Genomic DNA, 18343 nt, shown 5'->3' with positions numbered 1-18343 from the left:
CATTACAATACTCTATCATATGCAATACTGTTTTACTGTAATTGGTTCCCATTCAATTGGTTTACATAAACACTTTAAAGAGCTTTATACTTTACATTGTACATAAGTTATAGCTAATGGAACAGATGATTAAGCATGGTATGTAGGGTTATGTCTATAAAAACCAGGCATCAAAAATAGGCCCTGAGGACAATATCTTCTAATAACATTATTTCCAGGAAAAGATTCAATTAACTACAGATTTTTGACTCATAGCACCCTTTCCAGAAGCCTCATCTAGTTACTGTGATGGCAAAGATTACCTGAATTTTGTTACATGGTATTCCATGCTTCTGTAACATTTCAAAGGTAGCATCTGAAATTTGTCGTGCCTTTCTTGCTGGTTTACCAGGAGATGCTACCTTCTGGGCATGCAGGGGAGTCATCGTTCCCTGGCTCTGAACTCATGCAATTAGTGGCAGCAAAGGAAGGGATGTCATGGAGTTAGTAACTGGCCCATGTGCCACACAAATAGGAATGCTTCTTTGGGCACACTAGTGCTATGAATCTGATGATTGTGTCATTGTGGCATATGGTAAGAATAACACAAACAGAGTACTACCAAATACGTCTTTCATCACGTGTTATTTCATTTTCTCAAATATTTTCATTTCAATGCTACTGGGTGCTATGCGCTGGAGATGTAAATCTCAGTGCCGTGTGAACTCATATTCTGTAGACAGGCATTTTACAGGTAGTATGGTGAGTGCAGCAATAGCAGTTTGGGGAACAAAATGCTCTGGAAGGGCTAGGGGTGTATACCTAACGCCTGGGCTTTGTTCTAATAGTAAGTATATCCAGTCTGTCTCAGGCACAGCAGTCTCTGACCTCCGTGTCCTAGTCTGCCAGCTCGCACGATATGCTCTTCCAACAATTCTTCAACACTGTAAGGACCTTCAACATGTTGGCCCCTCATTATTTCACTATTTATCACTTTTGTCGATTATCCTTTTCCTCCTGAGCTAGATTAGATTACATGCTTGTGGCAGAAATGGTTAGTTCCCTGGACTGAGGCTGTGATGGTTGGACCTCGAGCAGCCATCTAATACTAGGAGGTTGGACCTCGAGCAGCCATCTAATACTAGGGATACTACATTAGGGACAGCAGAATGCTAAGCTGGAAGGAGCCTGGCTCCTAGCAACTTCATGGACTTCCAAAGCAACTCTGAACAGCCTGTCTCTGGAATTCATACACATGAAAGGAGTCAGTTTTGTCTTATTTAGGCAATATTTTTCCAGTTTTTAGTTATGTGCAGAGAAAGTTAATCCTAACCTTCCCATTATCAAATTTATCAATTGTTCTGTCTGGATTTATACATGATGACTTCTCCCTTGTCATAATGGAAGAGGTGTGCCTTCCCATGTTAAGGTCAGCATCTTATTAAGACCTTAGCTTTTGTAGCTCTCCCCTCATTAATTATTAATTTTTCACTCTTCAGTCATTCCCAGATCTTTGCATGACTACAGGTCTCAGTATAATTGTCATCTCTTCCAAGAGGCTGTCTAAGGTATTCTCTATCCCATTAGCCTGTGTATTTTATTTAGAGCACTTATGGGAATCTGGAATAAGGAAGAGGCCAGCTCATGCCATCCTAAGGAAAACTATTAGAGGATTTTAAAGAGTTCAGAGATATATTTCAATTAGTGATCAGAGGCTCAGTAACTCTGGAGGTCATGCAGAGGATGGACTATAGGCAAGGAGATCCATCTTATAGGCCATTACAGAGGTCTACATAATAATCAATGAGGGCATTGACCAAAGCAGTGCCTGTGGGTATTAGAGAGAGAGTGAGGGATCTGATAGAGAGACAGGAAGTTGAATTAAGAGTGTATCAACTAACATTTCTTTATAATGTGGCAGCGTGTTATCATGGAAAGAGACTTTGGAGACAGAGAAATAAATCAAGTCCTAACTCCCCACCTGTGGCTTGCATGACCTTGAGAAATCACTTACCCAGTGATCTTCATTGGTAAAATAGTGATACTATCACATACTCCTTTTTGTCATTTTAACGACTAAAATAAATCAGGCAGATTATGACAACACTCACCTACCATGGTGCCTGGCACAAAATGGGAGCTGAATAAATGTTAGCTTTGTCCCCAAACTTTCTCTTATTTTCCAATTCAACTCCTGTAGGAATCAGAAAACAGTATGAGCACATCTGAATAGTAGTTAGGTCGCAAGGTTTTGTCAACCTGAGGCCGTCAGGTGGCAGCTGGACTGTTTAGGAACGATTTGGAGCTAAGTGATGTGTGATTGTTGATCCCTGTACACCCCGGGTAGGAAGGAGAGAGGGGATATCTAGAGCATAGAATGTAACAGTTGAAATGATAATAAAATATGAATAATTACATTTTAATAACACTTCAATTTCAAATATGACTTTTCATGAAGAAAATTTATTTTTGAATAGACACAAAAATAAAATGCAATTCATGTAACCATCACCCAGCTTTAGCAGTTACTACAATTTTACCATTCTTATTTCATCTATTCCCTCTATTGGTTTTAGTGAAGTCTTTTAAAGCAAATTCCAGGCATCATGTCATTTTTACTTTTAAATACGTCCGATGAGGATTTAAAAAAAAACATGATCACACCTAACAAATTAAGAAATGCATTTATATTGTTATTTCCAGTCCATGTTCAGTTTTCCATTTGTCTTAAAATTGTCTTTCTACTGCTGTTTGTTTGAATCAGGATGTGAACAAGGTCCACACATTGCAGTTGTAACTCATTTTATCGATAGCAGTTTCCCTCGTTTAAAAAAAAAAAAAGTTATTTATTGGTTGAAGAAACCAGATCATTTTTCATATAAGTTTTTCCCCAGAGTCTGGATTTGCCTGATTGCAATCTTATAGTGTCATTTTACATGTTCCTCTGTCCCTAGTATTTTTTATACTTGTAAGTTAGTAATTTTATCTAGAAGCTTGATCAGATTCAGGTAACATCTTTTTGGATGCTTCATAGGTGGTGCTGTGTATTTCTTTTTATAGTAGCACATCAAGAGGCAAATTCTTTTTTCTCTTCTAATGATGTGACGGTTGATCAGTGAGTGCAAGTATTACCAGCTTGATCTACCCTTCATAGTTCCCCGCTTTTCACCTAATGGTGTTAGCAACCATTGATGTTTACTTAAATACATTATTTCATTAGGGATCGCAAAGTGGTGATTTTATAACTTTATCTTTCCTTCTGTACTCATTTTTATTAGCCTCTATCTGTAGAATTTTCCCTTATCAACTCTTTGGTGAATCTTAAAAATAGATTTTCAGTAAAAGCAGGATAGATGCTTGATTCTTTCTATTTATCAACTTTAAGATTACTTTATCAATTTAAAGTTTTTTGGGAGATGGGGAAATATTATTAAGAACTTGTAAGTTTCTATATATTTGAAGTGTTTCTATCCATTCTAGTCATTATTTTTTGACCAGTACGAGCCCCTTTCAAGTTGGCTTCTGAATAGTACTTTATAATCTGCAAGATACTTAACATCCATTATTAGTCATTTAAACCTCACAAACAGCTGTTAAGGTAGGTGTTATTAGCCAGTTTTGTAAATAAAAAATCTAGAGCACAGGGCTTGAACCAGGACTTGGAGTCTTTTGTTCTTCCATTAAATGTAATAGTGGTTGAAAGAATCAGAGTGTTAAAAGAGACTGGATTCTTTTCCTTTTTTCTGGTTTTGAGATTAAACAGCAGATGTCTTCACCAGTGGGAATATGATATTAAGCAATATACACTTTAGAAGGCATTACTTGTAGCAAACACTGTTGAGAATAATGTTATGCTGATAATACTGTAACTTAGTAAATAGCCTGTCTCAACTTTGCTTGTGAAGCATTTCAATTTTGATTACTCTGTGTGGGATCTACTGCTCAGATGTATGTCATTTTATGGTTTGTCCATGTCTAGGGAGCTGGCATTACACGCTGCCTAGTGTTTTTAATTCAGAATTTCTTCTAAAAGAAACCCTAGCCTCTTATGTTCAAACCCTAGTTTTAATAGCATAAGCTATTTCCTTCTTATGTAGCTTTGTGGGCATAGTAATAAAATAAATACCACAAAATCACTGATGAGATGAAAATTGAGCTCCCTGCTTCTGTGCAGCCATGTAGGTAAAACAGTAATTGGCTCTGATAATAACTTTTGTTCTTACAAACCAAAGTCTAAATGAGAGTCACATTTGATATATCTGCTTGTAATTACTATCAAAAGGAAAGAATACAAACTTTAGTTTGTTTAGTGACTCCACATAGACCAAATAAATTGATGATGTCTTTTCTTGACCAAGAAATTATTTCTAATATCTATCTTACTGTTGGTAAAAAAAAAAAAAAAAAAAGAAAGAAAAGAAAAGATCATCTTCCAGAGCATGCTTTTCTGCTTAATAGAATGATTAATTTTTAAAAAATCTATAATTGTTTTTCTTGAAAAATCATATTACTGAGTTTCATAATGCAGCTTATGCTTATAAGTATTTTCCTATAAACTCTATAGATGGTTTGTGAGACAAATTTAGGTTATGAATCTATTTGGTAGTGATTTTCAATGAAAACGTTTGATATGTTAATATTATTTAAATATAGACTCGTTTAATATGTTCTTTAAAGGGAAATTAAATCATGTGTGCTACATATGATTATTTTGGTACACATGTGGTTTGGTGCCAAATAGTAAATATTAGAATATTAATCATTTTAAAGGATCTTTCCTATTGCTTTAGAAACCAACTAATAAAGAATTTATATTATAACCCTTCATTTCTATTTACATTTCAATTTCTTACCAGAAATACCTGTGTCCAGGGCCACAGAAATGTAAAAATGGGCAGAAAACAACTGAATTTTGATGTCAGTTTTAACAATAATTCTGTATTTGATCATTTCTTTCCTACACCAGTCCTCTAGCCACACAAAGTTGATAGAACATAAAACTAAGAAAGCTGCTCTGGTCCACTGAGCCAATAATCCCAGGATTACGAAGTTCTAACAAGGCTTAGACCTGATAGATGAAGTTATTACCATCAATTGTATCTAGAACACAGATTTTTAAAAACAGCCTAATTACAGAAACCACATCCAGTCAATATAATACATATTAGCAATCTTAGCAATTTCCTGAGCCTTGGTAGAATGGAAATTAGTCTCAAAGTTTAATTAAGAAGGAAAAAATTATGTTCAGGTATTAATTTCAATAAAAGAGGCACTCAGCTTCCATGCAAAAACCCCAGAGTAGGAAGGAATAAATGGCTTTCCACAGAAGGAAAAGCCATTTATAATTAAGCACAATATTTTTTTCACCAAGTGTATTTCAAGGAGAAGGGAATAGAGAGGCCTTATTGGCTACCTGTGTCCCTGCACGGGTTAAATAAAGTGGACAGTTGCGTGCAGTTATTTGGAGATTTGGTTAAAACAACGCTATTAAAAAAATAAAAGGAAGGTTTGGAGTCTGTATTAAGAAAAAACTAGACAGCATACATTCTGTGTTTTTGTAGTCTTCCCCTTCACTTTTGACCTCAGCCCATTTATGGATGCTTCCAAGCAAAGAAACAACTGGATCATGAACTAATCTGTCTGGTTCCTACAACCATTTTAACAATTGTATCAGATCACCCTCAGAACTAAGACGCTCAGTTGAAAGGAAATCAGGTATTTTTAGTGATCACACCTCCTTTTTAAAAAGTCACAAAAGCCACATATTTACGATCCACTTATGTAAAATGTCCAGAATGGGCACATCCAAGAGACAGAAAGTAGCTAAGTAGTTGCCAGGGGCTGGAAGGAGGAGGGACTGGGGAGTGATTGTGAATAGGTATAAGGTTTCTTTCTGGGGTGATGAAAATGTTCTGGATTGAAAGAGAGGTGATGGTTGTACAACTTTGTGAGTCAGCTAAAAACCACTAAATCACACGCTTTGAAAGGAGTGAATTTTATAGTATGTGAATTATGTCACAATAAAAAAGTCACAAGACTTCAAAAACTGTTGATAATGCCATATTTCTTAAGTGTCAGCTTACCTTTTAGCATCAAATCATAGAATGACAAAGCAGGGGTGGGGTGTGTGTTGGGGGGAAGGTGAATAGTTCTTCAAGAGACCATCAAGTCTAACGGACACATTTTGAAAATAAAGAAACTGACTTCCAAAGAGGGGAAGTGACTTACCCAAGGTCACACACAGGCAGTCCAGGGTAGAGCAAGACTGGAACCCACGTGTCTGGACATCTGGCCGGTGCCCCTTTCCTCCACCACTGTGCCGCCTACCCTGGTGGTTTATATTTAAGCATCTCAGTTGTAACTAATTTGAACTATTTAAAATGAGAAACACGTGGTTCAAATGAGATGCTTTTATTTATTTACTTTTCTAACGAAAGCATACATTTTTCCTATAGTTAGCAAAAAATCTCTGGAAAGAAGTAAATAAATTTGTTGTGGTAAATTTACCAAGTCCAAACTGAAATTTACCTGTAAATATCCCCTGAGGAACGTGCCACATTAACAGACCAAGGGAGCCCTCTACCTGTGTGTTTGTAGTATAGATTTCATTGGCAAAATCCTTGACCTGGAAAGCTAAAAATAAATCAAGATCAGGTATTCTAGTCCTTTGTCCACCTTGGTTGGCTTTTAGCATTATTTTTGAGAAAATAAATGCTGTCTGAGGCTGTATTTGTATGAGCAATAGGATACATGGAGGAAAATCTGCCAAAAGTTCCTTTTCTGTGAATAAAAGAGAACAATTAACAACATAAATAAAAGACCTAAATATATATATATATATATATATATATATATATATATATATATATATATATATTCCAGTGAGAATTACATTAAAATAATTATTTTCAAAGAACTTTATACTCCTTTGAGGATATAAAATGTTAGTAAGCATTTTTGTTCATCCAGCATGAAAGTTTCATTGTTTCTTTGTTTCAGCAAAAGATAGGGTTGGATGTAAAAATCATGCAGGATCCTGAAAACATCCACCACAGAGCTGCTGTAAATGCGAACTATGGAATCAGTTTGCCATATATTAATCAGAGACAAGCATGTGTAAGTAATGAGTTGTTTTAATGAGCTCTTAATTTTTTTTAAAGATTAAAAGTCATCTATTGGTAGTGTGATTTTAAGTAAAGATTTTGATCCTTTTGTCCTTAGAATTTTTTGAAGATGAAATGGAGTGGCTTTCATTCTGTTTATAATTAGAAATGATTAAAACATGCAAACCTATTTTTAAAGGATCCATTTGTAGCTCATTCAAATTTCTCTGTTTTATTTGATGTTCCTAAATAATCGAGTACCATAATTTTAACAAGGATGAGGTAATTTAACAACAAAGAGGATTAATAGAGAAATTTTAAATATTTTATTTGATAGTAGCTTACCACTAGAAAAATCAAAAGGAAACAGCATAGTATCAGCTTCAAAGGTGTATCCTTATACAATATACAAAATGTAATTAGATTATTCTAAATCTGAAACAATCAGGGATTAATTCTTTAGGTCAGCAAAGTGATAAGAGGGAAAACAATCAAATGGAGATTGCAGTGAGGGATTTCAGAGTCTACCTATTTTTGCTATTGACTTGCTGATAGGTGTCCCAAGGGAAGGATTGGACTCCTGTGTTGTGGGGTTTTCTTGGGAGAATTAAGAGTAATGCTTCATTTTAATTGGGAAATTATTTTATTTGAAATCATTTCTAATACTGAAAACAATTACTGAGGTGACATTTTACATTCTTAAATACATTTTAACCTTTGGCTTCTCTCAAAAGCTCTTACATGTATACTTCAGTGAAATCAAAACTAAAAGCCAGATTAATTTTAGAATTAAATTGCAAAACCATTTCTAACCAGCATAATAGTCTCTTAGATTAATCTTCCAAATTTCCTACATGTTTTTAACTGCCTACTTCATTCATGTAACCCTGTAATATATTTTCAGTTTCTTTACATATGCTTTATGTTATTCTAACAGGTTTGGTTTAAGAGCACTTTATCACAGAAATACTTTTATAGCCTAAGAAATGACCAGAAAGTTAGGTATTTTTATTCCTGCTGAAACTTTATTTAAAATGTCACAGTGAATAATGTGAAAGGATTTTTATCTGCTCCCATGAGCCCAAAGCCCTTGAAATAAAAATATTATTTCTCTGGCTGTAGAGACAGAAGCAGATTTCTCTTTTGTTGTTGTTGGTTTTCCCCCTTCAATCTAGAATTAATATTAGCTTAGCTAGTGGAGTGCTGAGGACTTGGAGCCCAAGGCAACTGCTGTATCTTATGCAAACTTTTTCTGATGAGCACTGAAGTTTAAAAAGGCAGAACTCTAGATTTACAGAGAATTATGCTTTGCTTTAATGCTTCTGAGTGAGGATTCAGACATAAACAGGAAGCCAAAAATTACATCCAAAATTTGGGGTAAAATCTTTATCATTTATTATATATTTTTTCTAATTCCCAAATAGGCTGAGTGCCTTGAATATTGTGCCCATGTACTTGGAACACAGCGGGTTTGGGAAAGCTCTTTGTCTTATCTAACACATAGATAATATGTACTCGTTTATTGTATGAAAGATCCTTGTTTCCCCATAAAACTTGACTCATAAAACTGTGCAGCAGAGCACTTTAAAATGTATGCACATTAGGTACATTTTACTCAAATTAACTATTGACATTTCAATTGAAATAGTTGACCTTATCGTTTTTTGTTGATTAGAATATATATATATATATATATATGATGGTTCTAACTGGAAAACAGTATTTTCAATTTTGGATTTATAAAACAGAAGCATTGTGCAAAAGGTCCTGTGAAAGAAATATTCAAGTGTTTGGTTTTAAACATCATGTATAGCACTTAGGAATAAATACAGTTGTGATTTACCACTTATAAAAATGTTTTTAAAAGCACTTACCCAAACCGAAGCAGTGTGTCTAGTGTCATGATGTATAGTTAATTAGAGAAGAAGCATCAAGGCTAATCGCTTTTTAGAACTACTTGAAACACTCTAAGGGGATTATTATTTGGCTGCCGAGGGCCATGTGTTTCCTTACTTCTGAAACTTGAACAGCTTGTCAAATGCCTATAAATAATCTTAGACATTTTTTGAAGGAGCAAATTTGAATATGTAGCTCATATACTTTATTAGTTCCTAGAAACTGGTATTTTCTTCATTTTGTGAAGAGGTGTATCCTGCCTGATAATAAGGGGCTGGTGCAAAGATTTTAATGCACTGAAAACACATATATCCCAGACGCACGTACACATACACACACTCACTGCCCCCCACGAAAGTGCCTTCAGAATGTTATATCCTGTAACTCTGTTAGTAAAATCAATTTAGAACAAAATATTAAAAGTGAAAGTCGCTGATGATTTCTCCAATATCTTAAATCTGCCAAATAATAACATTAATAATAATAAACCCTCTATCAGGTGTTCGAGTAGGGCCTTGTAGGTATGGGAAGACACGAAGAGATCTCTGATACTATTCATACTTACTCACTGACATCTAGTTCCCATTAGACTTTCTAATGAAACACATTAAAACATCTACAGAAAACTTGACTTTGATTTATTTTTTTTAAATAAAAAGGGTTTCTTAAAAGGCTTGCAACATGTATCTGTTAACATGAATTTTAAAAGAACGATTATGAATGCATAACAAAATAGCCAAACAAAACATTGCTTTGAATTGCTGCACAAATAACTCTGATTATAACTGTTATGACCTAGAAAAGAATCATAAAAACATTTTTCTTTTTGGCAAGATATGAGTTGCTGTAGAATTATACTAGTTCTTTGGTCCCACTTTCCAAATAAATAAATATAGAATGCAATGTAAACTTAGAATCTTTTATTTATTCATGAGGTGGAATTTAATACTATTATGATTTCTAGATTTTATGAGTCATATGTTATGCAGTGTTTTTCACTAACTTAGTTGGGTAGCAATCACACTTCACAAATCATAGTTTCATTCTTTACTGTTTCACTGGGGGGTGTACATAGTAATCCCTCTCACTGAAAGCACATTCATTTCTGAAATGATAAAGTAATGGAAAGTGAGGCAATTGTGTTAATGTCAAATGATTAGAAGAAGCACCAGAAATAAGGGGCGGGGGTGAGGGGTGGGGGGCGGAGAAAGAAGGGCCATTTCAAAACATGATTGTGTTTTAAGCCCATGCATATGGCCACAATTACAGTCACAACATAATTTGGCAATGGTAGCAGAATTAGATTTAAACAAATTGATGTTACACTGCAGTAATTCAGAATGAGCTTGTTGCATTTATAAACCATAACAAGAAGCAGAGTGAATTAATAAACCCTTCTTGTCACTAAAAATAAAAAAGGGAATAATTGCTGAGATGGAGTTAACAGATGACTGTAGTCAGCATCCTTTCAGCCCAGATATGGGAACGTGAAGGTCACCCCATCTCACATGACAAAGAGGGAACATTTTGTTGGTAAACAAATTAATCTTTTGAAAGGTCGCCATTTGTTTTAAGTTTTTATCCAGTTCTTGTCATCTGGAATCAGAGATTGACTGTCATTTCACGAGGCAGGGGTGCAGTTGAAGCAGACAAAGCTGCTTCTGTACATATCAGCACTCCTTGACAAAACTCGGTGCCTGATTGGGATGCTATGGGCTGCTGGTTTACAGCTGTCTCCGGACAAGAATGGAGGCCCACCCCTGAATTCCAATAAGATGGGCTGCATATTCCGCCTGCTGTAAGCTGGCCTTCTGCCCACAAGTAAAATGTATTGTAGTTCAAGCCAGCAATTATCTCTTTTACTTCCTTCTGTGCTGCTTCTGTTCTCTTTTTCCAAAAACAGATGTGGGTATTCACTCAAGTTCTGCATCTATTCTTTCTCACACCTGCCGGGGCAGAATTTTGACAGAGGTAGGGTTTAAGAGAGCCAGCAGACAACGATCAGATGTAATTTCATTGAGAGCAGTTTTTTAAAAAAAATGTTGATTTTGTTCAGGAAATGTGGAGTCAGCATCTTGAGCCCTCTCCCTTTTCCCAGGAGCATGTGGTAAATTAAATTAGTTGAACAAAAGGAAATAGCTTTAAAGACATTTAGAAATGCCATATCCTATTTATAATACACAGTCATTACCCAAGGACTATGACGGCACACAACATCCCCTGGTCTGTCATTGAAAGAGATCTTTCTCTTCAGGTTGCTTAGAAAGAGTCTTTAAGGAAACAATGACTTTTCGTGTTCTCGATTCACAGCCTATAAAATGTATTCCCCCATGATGGTAGTAGTGGTGGTGGTGCATCGTCTTTGTGAGTTGCTGCTTTTCAGAATCTTAGTTCTCCATCTGGAGTGCTAGAAAAGCTGAAGAAAGTGATGTGACAATTGTCATTGGCTTGTGTCTGGCTCTCTCACCAAAGCCCATGACTCTGGGAGGGGAGAGAAGCAATTAGAGGCTCTACCCTCATCAGATAATGGTCACAGAAAATCCAGCTGTAATGAGTTCTCTGACTTCTTGAGAGTGCTATGTACCTTGAGTTTCCGTGCTAAGATCACACGTGCCTTCCCAAACCAACCCTGTGCTGAACTCCAAGCATTTTTTGGCTGTGAGCACAGTCATTCTGGGTCAGACTGTCTGGTGTGAATGGGGGATCTAGATGGGCGCTCTCCCAGAAACAGCTTCCGTTTCCTCATGTGTAAAATGTCCATAATAAAACTGTATCGTAGAGTTGTACTAAGCTTTAAATGAGATCATTCAAAGCACTCCAAAGTTCCGGGTAGAAGTAAGTGCTCTGAAAATATTAGTTATGACTATTGGCAATTTTCACATATTGTACCGTGCCGTGTTTTACACAGTCATCTAAAACTTATATTGTTGTAGGGGTCGGGGGAGAGAACCAGAGTATTACTGATGTCCCTTCCAGGGATTCTGCTTAATATTTCCTATGTGATGCCATTTTCCCACACAGATATGAGGACAGGGGCCTTGTTGTCTGTTTTTCCAATCTTCCACCGCACCAAGCAGAGTTCTGCACAGTAGGAACTGCGGAGAGGACTGATTTGTGTCCTCATCCATCCAGCATCGGCAGTGAAGCTATATAACCTGATGCCGGGCCTAGAAGTGAAGTAACGCTTCTCCTGGCCTCTGGTAGCCTAGCTGCACAGGGCACCCTCCCACTAGGCCATCTGCTAAGAGTTGATTTACCTAGTGCAACACCCTTGCTCCTGGGTTTCTGTAACAGCCTTGCCACTAACTAGCTGTTTCCAGGAGCGAGTGACTCTACCTTGCTCATCCTCATTTTCCTGCTTTCTAAAATAGGGAGGCTAGATGGGTGGTGATCTGGTGTGGTGGAAAGGGTTTGGAGTCGAGTGGATCGGAGTTTGGGTACTAGCTGTCATTTTCCAGGTGTGTAACCCCAGGTAAGCAAATGAACACCTAGGGTCCTCAGTTTCCTCTTACGTAAAGTCAGGACAATAGTGCCTACTAGGTGTTATGTGGATTATAGATAATATATTAACATTGTTGGCACATAATATAAAGTTCCTGCCTTTCTGAAAAAATGAATTAATATTCAAAATCTCATACTTCCTTCTTCCTTCTTCTAAAACCTGTGCATTGAGAAAAAGATCTGATTTGGCTCCTTTCACACTCCAGTATGAGTGATAAGGCTGAATGCTCTGGCATTAAAGTTGTTACAAAGAATTCCAATGAGTTCCAGGGAGGCTGTAAGCATTTAATTCATATTTCATTTTTATGATAAATATTTAAAATATTTTAAAGTGTAATAAAGAAGAATGCATACATACTTAAATTGGATACCAAATTTTAATGCATTAGATACCATCGCTGGGTTAATTTGTGCTATCAGGTTAACTGTGAGCACAGGGGCACGCGTATGTGCATGAGTGCTTGTATGTGCGTGCACACATATTTTTGAATTTTTTATAAAGGTGGTTTTTATTAGATAGAGTGCATATTTGTACTAGTCATATTTTAAAATTCATGTCTGTGCATATAAACTCCTTTAATAATCCTACAAATAAATAAGTCAAGATTAAATGATCTAATACATGTCAAGGTCTTAATTCCCCTAGTAAGCATTCACTAAGCGCTATCTGGTATTAGTATTACAACACATGTGTGTTGCTATCCATTAAAAGCCAGACAAGTTCTCTGGTGCACACGTTTGGCGCAGCATAATAGTCAACTGTACAATATAATGGTACATGTTACATCATGATAATATAGCATTATAGATGGTTTCATTTCTTATTTTTAAGTTTGGGCTGGTTCTTACCTGATTTGAAATGTGCTATACAATCTTCTTTGGCATTGCAGGGTTGCAATGTTACTTTGTTTACAACTGCAGATAACAAATCAGCAGTAAAGCATCATCTTAAAATGTGGACTCAACATACAAAATAAAATTAGGTTGTTTTGAAAATGAGTGAACATCTGAAAGAGAAGGGTGCTGAGACACCTGAAAAGAAATTTAAATGGGACATGATGGAACATCAAAAATTTTATAAGACACATTTGAGAAGTACTTTTGGTCATTCAACCCTTCAATGACAATAGCATTTATTAAGTATGCCAGACACTACGCTAAGTGCTTTCTGTGCACTATGTCATTTCTAATCCTTACACATATAAAATAGATGCAATTTTTATAACCATTTCACATTTGAGGAAACTGAGACTATGATTTAGCTACTTGCCTAAGGTTCTGAATAAGTAAGGGAGTCAGGATTCAAATTATTTCCAAAATCTATTTGTCAAATCTTCCCCAATTGAGTACTTAACAACTACTGCTTAATTATTAAGGAAAACGAGCAGTTGTTAGATATAGTTAGTGATTCTATTTTGAAACAAAACAATTCCTGCTCTTCCTTAAAGCCTCTGAATTATTTTAATTGAAGAAAATCATGAGATTATAAGTACCATAACAAATTGTTATCTATTTGAAACTACTTATCTACTTACAGGAGGATTTTCTCCACCTTGTGCCGGCAAAATAAAATACAGAAATAAACTGTATGCTGTGATGGGTGTAAGACTGCAGGTATTACCTATAGCTCTTGATTTCATAATTTGCCTTCATCAAAAGGGCCTCATTATTTCTAGTGTTGATTTATATGTACGTGTAAATTTATATAACTAATACATATACTTACTGATATATAATTCTCAACATATAAAATCGGTACTAAATTCTTGTAAAACTTGGGTTTATTTACACTTCAGCATTCTATTTAAGGTTGCATTTGAAAAACAGATTCTACTGCTGAAAATAAATTTAAAAATCTTTGGCGTTAGAGTATTACCTTTCCCATGGGCTTTTGCTTTTTAACAAGAGTAAATCCTCTATTTAATTAAACCAAAGGAGTTAGACTCTATTAAGGGATTTTAAGCATGAGTGGACAGGGAGCAGAGGGATTTGGGAGAGGCAGGAAGAGAGCCTTTGTAGTGCCCTGGAAGCATCCCAGGCCAGCAGCCGCCTGCTAATGAAACAGCCCTGCTTCTGGGGTTGATCCAGTGCCTTTGCTCTACGGGGGATTTGAACTTTGGACTTGAGTTTGGTACTTGCTTGACTTCGTACTAAGAGGTTATGTTTCTAAACTCCTAATTCCACTTTGATGAGTCAAAAATTAGGCAGATGGAGGAGACTGAGTCAGCTCTACGACAGGTTTAAGGCACAAGGGGTTCAGGGATAGAAGTGTATTTCAATGTAATTGGTGTCCAATGTTTATTATTTTACGCATTTATAGTAACATTATTCTGAGAAGGCATCATAGACTTCACCAGACTGCCAAAGGGGTCCATGGACTCCCAAAAGTTAGAACTCTCTGTGACAGATCGCCTTATCCTTCACACAAATGTCCAGTGTGGGGCCAAGTATGTGTCAGAAAAGGGAAGTACCTTAAAAACTCTGTATTCCTTATGGATGAAAGATCCACTCCTCATAGTTGACGGTGCAGGAAACCTACCAAAAAGTGGATATATCTAGACTGCCACTCCAGATTTTCATAAGAATTGCATCTTCGTGAGTAGAAATATATAACTTCATGCTTTCATATAACTACTGTTGCATTTCTGTTGCAAGGAGGAAAATGGAACAGCTACAAAAGTGGTAATGCTTGCAATATTATAGGAAGTGTTCTGTTTAAAATGAAGCAAAAGAGAAATACTATCGCAAGTCGCACAATAGCATTAGCCACAAGAGAAATGGGTCTAATAGAACTGTTTTTATCATGGCCCAGGTTAATTATCTACTGAGAGGTACTTGAGATGAATAAATACTATTGCTGTGTTCTCCAATATTCTAACCCATTGTACCTTAAACTGTATTTGAATTCAAGTATACATTCCTAACCTTTTAAAACCACTTTGTACCCATAGACTAGAGTGATTCACCCTATACTTTAAAAGCACAGCCTCTGAATCAGAATGCGTAATGTAAGCCCAGTAGATATTTATTTGGAGGAGATCCCTCTCATTAGGTCTACTACAAAACACCACTCACCTTCAGCTCACATCTGTTTCTTTGATAACACTCATTAGACTGCATTCCTGTGTGGGGCCTTGATCTTGTAGATCAACTTCATTCAACATGTTGCATTGTTCCTGTACTTATTTTTCTTATTTAATGCTCAGAGTTGGGGACAGGGGTGGGGGAACACATCTCCTTGTCACTACTCTGTGTTTCCTATCTAAGTAATTGTACCACCCAGAGGAGAAGAGAAACCCCGACTGGAAGAAACAGGATCTATCAGGAGGACAAAAAGAAAGATAAGATGTGAGAAGGAACCCGTCCATATGGGGGATTTCTTGGCAAGCTACCCTGCTTCCCTTATCTCCCCATGTTTCCCAAGCCACTGGAGCCACATAGAGCAAAAGGATTCTTCTTTCCCCATGATGTGAGGCCCAGATGTGTCCGATGGTTAGGTTCAGTTTTGCATTAAGTCCTCACTTAACGTCATTGATAGCTTCTGTGACTTGAAGTGAAACAATGCATAACAAAACCAATTTTACCATCGTCTAACTGATATAAACAAGAGTAAGTTCCTACGGCATCTCACCAACGTTACAACAAAACAACGTTGAACGAAACGTTATTCAAGAACCTGCTGTACTAATAGGTCACATAGGTTTGCCTGGGGACCTAACAACTTGGTTTAAGTGGTTCCTAAGAAAACTCTCTAATGAGTTTCAAAATAGCCTTTTCTATTTCTAAGTTGAAAGGGTAAAATCTGTAGAAGTTTATCAGAAGAAGTTGTAAAGTGAAAAAACAGGCACTCTCACCCACGTGAGGTAGCTGACCACGAAGAAAATATTATTCCTGATATCCTCTTTTCTACCCATTTAAAAATATAATGGATACCTAATATTGGATTATTTTATGTAATGATAATTTAGGGGGAAAAGGGTTGACTCTTTCAGCAAAGGATTTTCAAAACCCCAACCCTCTCTTTATGGAATTATCATTTAATCTAAAATATTGAAATCCCAGGGAAAGTACCTGTCACCCCCACAGTCTTGGTTTTATTACTCCATTTACCTGGAGTTTCAAGCAGAGTACCCAGACTTTAATGGAAGGGAAGATAATTCCCCCACAACCTCCACGTTCTCATTTTGAACACTTGCAGGACACCTAGCTGTGCCTCTGCTTGGGGCTACATTTTAAACTGCACTGTGTTACCTGCACAGGAGGCTGCATGTCAGGTAACAGCCAGCACTTGCGAATGCTTCTCAGTGTTGGGCACAGTGTTAAGTACAACACACACAGATTATCTCATGCAATCCTCACAGTAACCCTGCAAGTTCAGTACTATTACTACTGTCGTTTCATATTTGGGGAAACTGAGGCAAAAGTGGTGAAATAACTTGCCCACATTCAAACAGCCCAAGTTCCAAGGGTCATAATTCAAACGTCTGACTTCCACATTGGCATTCTTAATCCTGATTCTATATGACCTCCAACCTTCGGGAAGCTTTGAGGATGGTGATTTGACCTGATTTGACCTGCATCCGAGGGATAGATCTGGGACTCGGCCAAAAATTACTTCTCAATGACCAAGGAATTTTTGGAGAAATTTCTCTGCCTTGGTCTGGGAATAGAAATAAAAGATCAAACCACTTAGTAAGAGGCTATGTTAACTCAAGATTAGAACAAAAAGAGGAGCTGGTACTTTCTCCCCCAGCTCTATTGAGATATAAGTGACATATAATATTGTGTACATCGAAGGTATACAGTGTGATGATTAGATGCACATGTATCCTGTGAAATGATTAGCACAATAAGATTAGTTAACACCTCCATCACCTCACGTAATTACCTTCGTGTGAGTGTGTGTGTGTGGTGAGAACATTTAAGATCTACTCTCCAGAACTGGTACTTTTAAGATGAAAACTTCCCCCAGCTAGACTGTAAACCCTTTTAAGGGCATAGACCATATCTCCAACATCAAGCATAGTGTCTGATCTGGTCAGAATCCAATATAAACTTACTATTAATTGGTGTGTATGAAGTTAAGGACTTTGAATAACAGCTTGTTAAGGACCTGTGTAATTGACTTAGGTTGTGTCAAGTTAAGTAATGAAATACCATATACCTCATCTGACTACATTTGTAGAGAATTCCTCTTCTGGCCATAAAAATGTCTTCCCAGATCCCTTTAAGTAGAATTAATTTTCCCTTCCCTATATCATCATTGTAAGCTTTTAAAGCTTTTACATGCTTTGACTTGAATTTACTGAGCGCCGTCAAAGAACAGTTAAATAAATAGATATATTACTGAAAATGAAAAATGATTATAATAAGAATGCCAGTTCTTTCCAAATTAATCTTTACATCTAATGTAATTCCAATCAAAATTCTTATGGGCTTTATTTGGTTTGTGTGGAGTATTAATTCTTTTCAATTTGACAGATTTCATCATCTTGAAAAATAAATGGGAAAAGGCTTCATTTTTTTCCCTGAAGAACATTAATGAAGGTGAACTTTTCATACTAGTTATTAAAACATATGCTATAATTATAATAATTATAATAGCATTCTATGGGTAAATAAACAGATCAATGGAATAAAAAAGTGAGCGCAGATATTGACCTTAGAATAAAGGATAACTAGAATGTTATAAAGATGACAGTATAAGTCGGTGAGATACAGGGAGGCCTTGTTAGATAAATGATGCTGAGTCATTTGGCTAACGATTTGGGGGGAAAGCATTAAGTTAAATCCTATACCAAAGAAAACTCCAGATGGATTAAAGCAAAATGTTTAAAAAGAAAAGAAATAAGCAAACCATAAAG

At 36.3% G+C, this 18343-nt stretch overlaps 1 protein-coding gene and 1 long non-coding RNA gene across 7 annotated transcripts in view; one reads left to right on the top strand and one right to left on the bottom strand.

Moving 5' to 3' along the window:
- Window positions 1-18343, top strand: part of IQCH (IQ motif containing H) — a 184537-nt gene that overhangs the window by 33629 nt on the left and 132565 nt on the right. For all 4 annotated transcript variants that reach the window (XR_012494698.1, XM_074327525.1, XM_074327523.1 and 1 more), the window contains exon 5: window positions 6979-7095. Coding sequence is in view for 3 of the 4 variants with exons in the window: in XM_074327525.1 (XP_074183626.1) it covers window positions 6979-7095 (117 nt within the window). In the remaining variant the exon portion in view is untranslated. The remainder of the gene's footprint in view (window positions 1-6978; window positions 7096-18343) is intronic.
- The window catches only part of LOC141570566 (uncharacterized), a 75531-nt gene that overhangs the window by 24890 nt on the left and 32298 nt on the right, over window positions 1-18343 (bottom strand). Inside the window, exons 4-7 of one of the 3 annotated variants that reach the window (XR_012494700.1) lie at window positions 14951-15124; window positions 13329-13511; window positions 6508-6612; window positions 2091-2173 (exon numbers count right to left, since the gene is read on the bottom strand). This is a non-coding gene — a long non-coding RNA (uncharacterized LOC141570566). Of the gene's footprint in view, window positions 1-2090; window positions 2174-6507; window positions 6613-8791; window positions 11460-13328; window positions 13512-14950; window positions 15125-18343 lie in introns of those variants that run through there. The other 2 variants (XR_012494699.1, XR_012494701.1) reach the window with 2 other exon arrangements.

The sequence above is a fragment of the Rhinolophus sinicus genome, linkage group LG03 (genome assembly GCF_036562045.2).
Source record: "Rhinolophus sinicus isolate RSC01 linkage group LG03, ASM3656204v1, whole genome shotgun sequence".
Lineage (NCBI taxonomy): Eukaryota > Metazoa > Chordata > Mammalia > Chiroptera > Rhinolophidae > Rhinolophus > Rhinolophus sinicus.
The sequence above is the reverse complement of the archived record's forward strand: the minus strand, read 5'-3'. Positions and strand labels throughout refer to the sequence as shown.